This window comes from Montipora foliosa, chromosome 5 (genome assembly GCF_036669935.1).
Source record: "Montipora foliosa isolate CH-2021 chromosome 5, ASM3666993v2, whole genome shotgun sequence".
Taxonomy (NCBI): Eukaryota; Metazoa; Cnidaria; class Anthozoa; order Scleractinia; family Acroporidae; genus Montipora; species Montipora foliosa.
In genome coordinates this window covers 10728756-10739161 of record NC_090873.1, presented here as the reverse complement: position 1 = coordinate 10739161, position 10406 = coordinate 10728756, and the positions used below count along the sequence as shown (strand labels likewise).

At 40.0% G+C, this 10406-nt stretch overlaps 1 protein-coding gene across 1 annotated transcript in view; it reads left to right on the top strand.

The window, feature by feature from the left end:
• LOC138002125 (adhesion G protein-coupled receptor E2-like) overlaps window positions 1–2785 on the top strand; it is a 15884-nt gene extending 13099 nt beyond the window's left edge. The window contains exons 9-10 of the mRNA XM_068848217.1: window positions 1189–1419; window positions 2416–2785. Coding sequence (XP_068704318.1) covers window positions 1189–1419; window positions 2416–2720 — 536 coding nt within the window. The 3' untranslated portion in view covers window positions 2721–2785. The remainder of the gene's footprint in view (window positions 1–1188; window positions 1420–2415) is intronic.
• Window positions 2786–10406: the final 7621 nt, after the last annotated feature.

The window sequence follows — 10406 nt, the reverse complement described above, 5'->3', positions numbered from 1 at the left end:
TAAGTAGGTACTATGAATTCATCCCATTAATGATTAACCATGGAATTAAATATCGGCCCTCATGCAAACCAGACCGGAATTTTTTTCGAGAAAAGGTAATTTCATCAAAACTTAAGCCAGTAATAGCGAGGACCAAGAGAGGATGAGGAGACAGAGCACATCCCCATGCTTCGCGCCATGCTTTAAAAGTTATTTTGGTCTCGTCTAATCTCGTACCCAGATCTCACTCTGTCACTGGTAATGACCGTGGGAGCTCTGGGAACGAGATTTAGTCTCGTCCCCATGGTCGCGCAGCCCGGGGGCAATGATAATCAATTAGGTGTCTTCCTTAAAATAACCGCGCATCATCTCCACGAGATAAATTTATATTGACAAAAATTATCATTGGAAGATACCCATACATGGCAAATATGTTTTCTCCACTCATTCTCTTTAAAGATTGGGGAATGCCAACCAAGTCTCTCCGTCAATTAAAGAATTATTCTTAATTGTCAATTTCTTCCAAGTGAAGTATTATCGTTCATTTTGCACACTGAAAGCTTGATAGGGATCATGGGAAATGAACATATTTCTTTTAAAAGACAAACCCCAATGTCTGCACTCGCAGGACTCGAACCTGGGAACGTGTGATTAATAACCCCTTCACTTAACCGCTATTTTTTATTAATGTCAACAATTTTTTCTTCCAAAAGTGCCGCTGTAAACGTGTATGAACACCCGCTAAGAAGCAAGCTTACACAGTGAAAAATGTCGGTTATCAAGTGAAACTTCAAGAGAAAGCTGACCATTTTTAAATCAATCTTTAGACTTAACCATTATTCAGCAATGATTTTATATCTATACTTATTAGTTTTGGTAAATAATCAGCACATCTTTGAGGCAGTTGATCTTAAGTGGTTAAGTGGATAAAAACATTTCCTTCAAAGTGGGTGCTCCAGGTTCAAATCCTGTCCAGGGGCTTCTTTTACTCTTTTTCTTTTTTATTTGCCACCACAAGTCCTGGGACAGAGTGATTATACTTCATTTGGAGCACACTGAAAATGAAGGATATCCCTTCATTTGAGGAAGAGATCGTGTTGGGAATGCCACACGTTTCCATACACGGTTCTGGGCGCTGTATCATCTCATTTAACGATTCTTGCAAATATTTACTCATATAACTTAATTTCTTTTCAAATTACTTGCCAGCTATGATGAATTCAGAGATATTATCCAGTGATGGATTTTATCTGCGCAATCTTGCAATGTTTCTGGCGCCTGTCATTGGAGATGACTCCCGGTGGGAACTCTGTTACAGAAGCTCGACCCACGGAGATTCTGATTACAAGTTTCACCGTAAATGCGATGGAAAAAGCAACACGGTTACAATTGTCAAGAAAAACGATTTCGTGTTTGGAGGATTCACAGATATCCCTTGGGGTAGGTATTCAATGTTCAGCTATCATTAATTCACGGTTTTACGTTGCTGCGATACATTTATTGTTTTATTGCATACACGTGATTTTCAAGGATTTCGTCGCTTCTAAACATCGAAGTTATTTACTGCCAGAAGATAAATTAGACAAAATTTTCTGTGCAAAATTGTAACTTTTTTCCAAACTTCATCTACCCTCATAAATGGTGCAAAGAGCCCATATCATAAAATGCTTATTTACTCAGTTTAGGTCGGGCCAAACAGGAAATTAAAAATATATATATGGCCCGAGGACATGGCGCACGGACCTCTGCACTCGGTCCGTACGCAATGACGTCGGGCCAAATTTCCCGTCTGGCCCTGCTACTCACTGTTACAGCTGAAATAGATCTGAAAATAAGGTCTAAAATAGGTATACGATTTTTGGGTCAGGTATGAAATAGGGTAGGGAGAATCTCAGATTTTGGTGTGAAATCGAGTAAGGGTTTCAGGAGGCGAGCCGCACAACACCAACAAATTTTTCTGGGAGAACCATTACGAAAATGTTTTACTAATCCCTTTGACTTTTCAAATGGCGCTTATCCAAACACTCTTCAATACATTCGCAAACAGTTTGATTTAGACGCAATAAGACACTTGGTGACAAGATATATCATGTTTAGCTTCCGTTTTATATCAGGGCCTAAAGTCCTTTCACTCCTGTAATCTAGAAGTTCATTCTCGTTACTAATGTCATAGATTTTTTGTTGGCTAGTCATGAGAATTTGGTGGTATCTCAAAACAATGTCCCTCAACTGATAATAACCTTTATTCGCAATAATTGTTCACCGGACAGTGTTTGAAATGGTGAGGAGAATTTGCATAATTATTACAGCTGGGAGTCAAAGCGTTCATAAGTGACTAAAGAGTGAATAAATTATCGCCCTCTCATTTTCCGTTTAAATACGCTATTTCTCTTTGATCAATTTTGAAGTACAATGAATGATTTTTCCTTCTTTCAGAATCCCCAGAAAACCATGAATTTGGTGCCACAGAAAAGGCGTTTATTTTCTCGCTACGAAACGCCGAAGGACTGCCGCCCTTCAAATGCATTGTAAAAGATCCTTCCAAAGCGATACGTAACGTTGCACATGTCGGCCCTACGTTTGGAGAAAATGACCTCCTAATTGATAGGATTTCGGCAACTTCATCCTCAAATTTTGGTGACAACTACATTGTCCCAACAGGGGTTCAGAATAGCTTAACTCTTCTTGCCGGAGTTTCAACGTTTGAAGTAGATGAGGTGGAGGTGTTTTTCCTTCTGTGATTTAAAGCGCATGTACATAAGTACGTGGTTATTTTCTATTAGGGAGCTTAAGCAACAAGTGTTCATATTATCGCCCTATCATTTTTCGTTTAAATACGCCATTTCTCTTTGATCAATTTTGAAGTACAATGAACGATTTTTCCTTCTATCAGAATCGCCAGAAAACGGTAATAGGAAATTCGGTGCCACAGAGAAAGCGTTTATTTTCTCGCTACGAAACGCCGAAGGACTGCCGCTCTTCAAAAGCAATGTAAAAGATCCTTCCAAAGCGATACATAATAATAGATTTGTTGGCCCCACGTTTGGAGAAAATGACCTCCTAATTGATAGGATTTCGGCCACTTCATCCACAAATTTTGGAGACAAGTACGTTGTCCCAACTGGAGTTAAGAGCAGTTTAACTCTTCTTGCTGGAGCTTCAACATTTGAAGTAGATGAGGTGGAGGTGTTTTTTCTTCTTTGATTTAAAGCGCATGCACATAAGTACGTGGTTATTTAACAATTATTCGCCGAAGGCGAAGTGATTATCGGTGAATTGAATATTCACCGATAATCACTGAGACTGAGGCGAATAATTGTTTTAGTATAAATACACCGGTGATTATTTCAAAAAGAGAAAAAAAAACATTTCAACTCGAAATCATCTTCACTTACAGTGGCAAAACAACCACTGGCAGCCATTTTGTCCGTCGAGGTAATTATCGGCTGATATTCCGTGATAGCGAGCCAATGAGAGCGCGCGATTTTGTATAATCACCTGTGTATTTATACTAATTGCTATTAGTCATTTTCGTCACCAGAGCCTTAGATCGACACAAGGCTCTGGGAAACCGTTTCCAGGAGAACATGCGCCGTAGGGTTCTTGAACCTTACGGCGCCTGCTCACTCCTCGTGCTAACATGAATGCACCAATTAGGGAAGATTTGATTGTTCTTCACGAAAACCAAAGAGAAGATAGTTTGTTTCAGGGTTCCCGAGAGCTCTTATCTCCCTCAGTCAAGAGAAGAGCTCTAGGGTCGAGATTGGCTATTAATCAGCTTAAGCAGCGACAACGGCGACGGCAAGAAGAACGTGAAAAATTTGCATATTTAGTAAGCAAAATCAATAGCTTTGCACGCTCTGCACGTGCATCTTTTCACTTTTGTCCATTTCTTCATTTCTTTGCCGTCATCAGCAAATCAGCAACGTGAAATAGCCAAAATTGAGGTTTTGTGAAGAACGTCAGCACTTGAGGATAAATTTTCATTTTCTCCCCTAAATTAAGTGCTGTGTCGACCAGTGTCATTTTTGAAGAAATACCACACCCTTGTCATAATTAATAAGGATGAAATAGTCATGAAGCGATTAAAAGGACGCGAATTTATATTTTGTGATGACGTTCTCGTTGCCAGTCGCCGTTGCCGTTGCTCAAGCTCCCTATTGTCATGTAATCATCTGAAGCTGTTTCCATGTTAAATCAGACAGCACTCTTTCAGTGTGAGCCAGTATGAGGCAAACTGAGGTTCTTGCCTCAGCCATTTTTTCGTGATTTTTTAAAATAAAGCGTGATTCCCCTATTGTCTTTTAAATGTACTCATCGTAAACACCTAAAATATCTACGAAGGGAAGTTAACCATGGACATTGCTTCAGTCATATTTTTCTTTTGGCCTACTAACGTATTTTTTGGGGTGTGTTGCTAAGGATGTAATAGTTGACTAATTTGAGAGAATTTGGCATTATTTTGGTCAGTTTCCAACTTTTTTAAACCAATGACCCTAAATATGACGTAGTCATGCCACGCCCATGGTCATGTGACCAATAAAAGAAAACTGTAAATTCGTCTACGTGCTACTCAATTTGGGTATTTATTTTTTTGCATCCAGCCAAGCATGGTTTTCTATTTTGAAAAATGTTCTTTTTAGAGAGATAAAAAAGATGATTTGAAAAAATCAATGCTTAGCTATATTCTGTATTTGGAGGTAAAACGTGCCATATTTAAAAAATAATAATAATTCAATTCAAAGACCGCCGGAAATTTAGCTTTTTCTCAAACCGGAAGTCAGGTCGTTAACGCATGCGCAGTTGATCTGAAAACGAGTTTGAGGAAGGGCGAGGAAAAACCTTCGATGCAAACAACAGTTCGTGTGGTCATTTTTGCTTGTGAGTGGGTTTCCTGGTCAGCTCACGATATGATGATGTCAGTCACCGGAAGTAACATCTCACTTCCTTAGCAACGCGCGAAAATTCGTCTGTGGGCCCTTAACATATTTAGTAAATTTGTAGTTATTCATTTATTTATGATTTTTTTTTCTATCGGAAACTCATTAAAGTTAAAGTTAAACATTACTCCCTCTTTTCTTAACATTCAGTCAGGAGAGCAATATAACCCTACACTGACTCCAATATAACATTACGTCTATGTAATGTCTATGTAACGGCATCTCCACATATCAAGATACTTTTAGACGAGTTCTTAAAGACCCTGTGACTCTTCGTTTTTTCAGTTAGAAATCCTGTACATATTGTCTATTCCATTTACTAGGTTTTCATTCTATTACTTATTATGTGTGGAGACACAGTGTACTACTTCAAAAATCCGTCAGAGTGTACCCACGGGTTTTTGCGGGCCTTTGATTTTCGGCCGATCCATTTGGGTCCTGGTAACTAATGACGTCAAAGAAGTCAAGAATGTAATGCCATTCGGAATCGTCAGAACATGCACGGCATCCGAAGGGTAGCTATCGTCCGACATTTCTATAAAGGCTTTTCTATAAAGGATTTACAAAAAGGTCTGGATTTTCAACAAGACTTCTATTCTTACACTTTTGCACATTTCTTTCTGAAGGGATGCAATCAAGTTACTTCTTTGACGTCGTTAGTTACCAGGGCCCAACTCGCCCAAGTGGCTCGGTCAGAATTTTTTTGGCGTATTAATCAAACATCCGCTAAAACGCGTGGATACACCATGAGGGAAATTTTTTTGAAGTACTACACTCCAGACATTATAGATATTTAAACAAAAAGTTAAAAAACGGGAAACAATGAGCGTCATAAGGACTTTAAATAGTTTCGCTATCACGAGTGATCTTTTTCAATTCCATTGACCAAATGCAAAAATGGCCCCTAACAAATTATTCTTTTGTCTTTGTGTTAATTAGCCTAACTAACCTCGTTTTACACCCCAAACTCTTTCAATTTTACACGTGTTAACGAGGATAGTTGAGCTAATTAACACAAAAACAAAGGAATAATTTGTTGGCGGTCATTTTAGCATTCGGTCAATGCACACTATTTTTTCATGCAAGACTTGGGATTGGCTGGAAAGGTCTGGTTTCGCGGGAAAATCAATCTAAATGTAACTCGGTCAGTAAAAAGGAAGACCTTAGACCGCAATGACCAGCATCAGGTTGCTGACCAGCGGTTTTCGTTAAAACAATGGTTTGCTGGGGGTGCTCAGTCTCGCGGGCTCAGAAAACCTGGTTGTGGTCATTGTTATTTAAAGTTTTTCCTGTAAAAACGCCTTCCACAAATACAATGAAGTCGTACGTTCCTATAGTCATGATAGGCTCCTGACATTAACCAATGGAGCAAAAAGGACTTAAACAAAGCTTTAACTTATCTTTGTTAATGTTGTAAATGAGTCATGTTAGCAGTAGTTTATATATAGTTCGATTTGTTAGCTGTCAGTGGTCAGTAGTATAGTTATTTTATGGTAGTTGGTTCGTATTGTAGAAATATGGATACATTAACATCCGAGAAAATCAGCTTTTTTCACCGAGTGATTGCGCAATTGGTAAGCTGTACTAGTCATAGTGTTCGTAGATTCATGAGTAAAGTTTGTAATGTACTCAATATGATTGTAAACAATAAAAACTATAAAAAGACTCAGGCTGCTATCGATAATAAATAAATAAATAAATAAATGGCGTTTGCTCTTTGCTCTGCATTCCCCTGTGACCCTTGTTGAAATATTGGTTTCCTTCTGCAAACACCGTCACAAATCCAATATATATATTGTTTTCTTACCCTAACCAGGCAAGACAACCTAGAGCCTGTATCCGCTGTATTCACTGCCCATATTGTGTGGTCTCGAAACAAACACTATCCTCGCTGAAAATCGAGATCAAATTGCTCTGCAGTCGATTGTGGAGTTGTTACACGCAATAGATTTTGCATATCATATCACTTAGAGCCAATGGATCATGTGTACTAAAGGGACCCGTCGACCGAGTATCGATCGATACCATTGGCCAATACTCAGTCGATATGTCGGCCGACATATCGGCCGAAAATCGGCCAATGGTATCGGTGTACTCGGTCGACGGGTGCCTCTAGTACACATGATCCATTGGCTCTAAAGGCAGGCCGGGACACACTAGGCGACAAGTCGCAGGGACATGTCTCTGCGACAACTTGCTCCATGTGTACTACTTGCAAAACAAGTCGCTGCGACACTGTCCGGAGCACACGCGGTGATCTCGTATGAGGGGGAATGTGAAATAGTTTTCTAAGGGGTGTTTACATGATACCGGTACGAGTTTCATTCTGGTACGAGTTGTCAATTTCATACCGCGTTTACATGGACGACACAAATATTGACACATCCCAAGTCCATCGATTACCGGACGCCATCTTGACGAATATTTAGAAATACAACACATGCGTCAATAGTCCCAGTCCACCACGACTTGACGACTCGTACCGGAATGGGAGTCAATGTATCGTCTACATGATACCGGTATAACTTTTCATACCGTTATGAGAATTTCGATTCGGTACAACTACCGGGATGAACTCATACCGGTATGAGGTATGAGTTGTACTGGTATGAGATTTTTCACCGGTATCATGTAAACAAATACAGAGCGATAAGTAAGAACCGGGATGAACTCGTACCAGAATGAAACTCGTACCGGTATCATGTAAACACCCCCTAATTCAATGTGGCTGACCATATGACGTTCTCTCATTGGTTCATTTATATTTTGTCGCAGCGACTTGTTGCCGGAAGTGAACAGACGATGCGACAACGCTGCTTTCGCTAATTTTGTCGCTGCGATAAGTCGCACGAATTCAAACTGGTTTGAATTCGTGCGACTGACCGCGGCGACAAAATTCTGCCGCAGCGACAATGATTTTCATGAAATTAACCGTGTCACACAAGGCGATTTGTTGCGGCGACTTGTCCCCGCGACGTGTCGCAGCGACTTATCGCTTAGTGTGTCCCGGCCTTAAGCGATATGATATGGAAAACTATTAAAATGCTATTTGGTTGGCAGATAGTGCATGTAACAACTCCACTATCGACTGCAGAGCACTTTGATCTCGATTTTCAGCGAAGATAGTGTTTGTTTCGAGACCACACAATCAGGGCAGTGAATACAGCAGATACAGGCTCTAGGCTTGACTTGACTGTCTAAAAAATGAATTTTTTCTTTTTGTGGGGGTGTAGTTGAAGAAACAGGGGCTTGCTTTTTTTTTAGGGGGTCTAAAAAAGAACTAGACATCTTTTCCTCTCTTATACTCACCTATCTCTCCCTGATCCTCTCCAGCACTTCTATTGTACCCCACCCTCCCTTTACAATGTTCCTTGAAGATATTTCCTGCTTTCAATTTCAACCTAGTTTGAAATTAAAATGACCTAGGTTGAAATTAAAACTAGCCTGAATTTAAATTTAACCATAAGAAATACAAGCAAATTGGCTGGTGGAAATGTCATGGTATAACTTTTTCACCAGCGCACAGGGGAGGGGGGGGGGGGGTGGGGAATTTATGTCTTGAAAGGATTGATGGAAGAAGGCAGGAATAAAGTTGTATTAACTGGAAGCGAAGTATTACCACCAGTGCATTATTGCCAATGAAATGTAAATAGTGTGTTACTCAAAAACGCGAAATTGAAGTGATTCAAGTTATGAAATTTTCCCAAAATCGCGAAATTCAAGTGTCGCGAAATATGCACAGATCAAAATCTCGAAATAAACATGTCGCGAAAATGTCATGTAATTAACCTTGGAATTGAATATCAGCCCTCGAGTAAACCGGACCGGAATTTTTCTGGAGAAAAGGTAATTTCATCAAAACTAGTCCAGTAATAGCAAGGACCAAGAGATGGTGAGGAGAGAAAACACATGCTCATGCTTCATGATAATTTGTGTCAATCTGTTTTTAGCCTCGCACCATGCTGTGAAAGTTATTTTGGTCTCGTCTAATCTCTTACCCAGATCTTACTCTGTCACTGGAAATGACAGTGGAAGATCTGGGTATAAGACTTGGTCTCGCCCCCATGGTCGCGCAACCAGTGATAACCAATCAGGTGTTTTCCTTAAAATAGAGCGAGTTTTAATGAAGTGTCGTAAAACCAAAACCAAACTAATTTCTTTCACCAATCAAAAGGGACGGAGGCAATATAGTAAACCAATCAAAACTCGAAGTAATTACACGTAGCCGACACAAAGCACGCGAAAATGTGAAAGCGCGAGCCACGATTGGTGTTGGTTTCACTTCTGATTGGTTGAAAAAGAGGCGCGAGAACTTTCAACCAATCACTGAGTGAAGTAATGCAAAACCAAAGCAATTTGCTAGTTACTTTCGACACTCAATTGAAAACCGCTCTAACCTCGCATCATGACTACGAGCTAAAGTTGAAAAAAGTTATCATTGGAAGTATCTCGTGTACGGCGAATATGTTCTCTCAACCACTCCTCCTCTCTAAAGATTGAGGAATGCCACGTCTTTTCATATACGGCTCTCAGCGCTGTATCATGTCAATTAACGATCCTTGCAAATATTTACTCATCTAACTTAATTTCTTTTTAAACTACTTGCCAGCTATGATGAATTCAGTGATATTATCCAGTGATGGATTTTATCTGCGCCATCTTGCAATGTTTCTGTCGCCTGTCATTGGAGATGACTCCCGGTGGGAACTCTGTTACAGAAGCTCGACCCACGGATCTTCCGATTTCATATTTCACCGTAATTGCGATGGAAAAAGCAACACGGTTACAATTGTCAAGAAAAACGATTTCGTGTTTGGAGGATTCACAGCTATCCCTTGGGGTGGGTATTCAAAGTTCACCTATCTTTAAATCACGGTTTTACTTTGCTGCTGTAAATTTCATGTTCTATTGCGTATACGCTACTTTTAAGGATTTCGTCGCTTCTAAACATCGAAGCTACTTACTGCCAGAAGAGCAACAACATATCAGATAAATTTTCTATGCAAATTTGTAACTTTTTTCGAAACTTCATCTTCTTATAAATATTGTAAACAACCCATACGATAAAGTGCTTATTAACTGAGTTAGTGAGTTTAGTCCGGGCCAGACAGGAAATTAAGAATATATGGCCCGAGGTCATGGCGCACGGATTTCTGAGCTCGGTGCGTTCGTGATGACCTCGGGCCAAATATTTCCATGTTCAGCCCTCCCACTCAATAAGTACATAAAGTTTGAACTGGGAAGTCAGAAAATTTCAGGCTTGAACATAAGCTATAATTCCCGTCTTGAGTAATACAGTGGAGCTATGAAGCCAAGGAAACTGGTAACATTTTGTTTGCTCTTAATACCGTGAAGGATACGCAATCTCGTTCCCAGGGACCAGGACGATGCGAAATAGCCCTGGGAATGAGGTTGAAGGCAGTTAATGCGAAGAGACTTCGTATAATATATAGATTTAGCCAAGCCTAAAAGCGGAGCTGCCGGGTA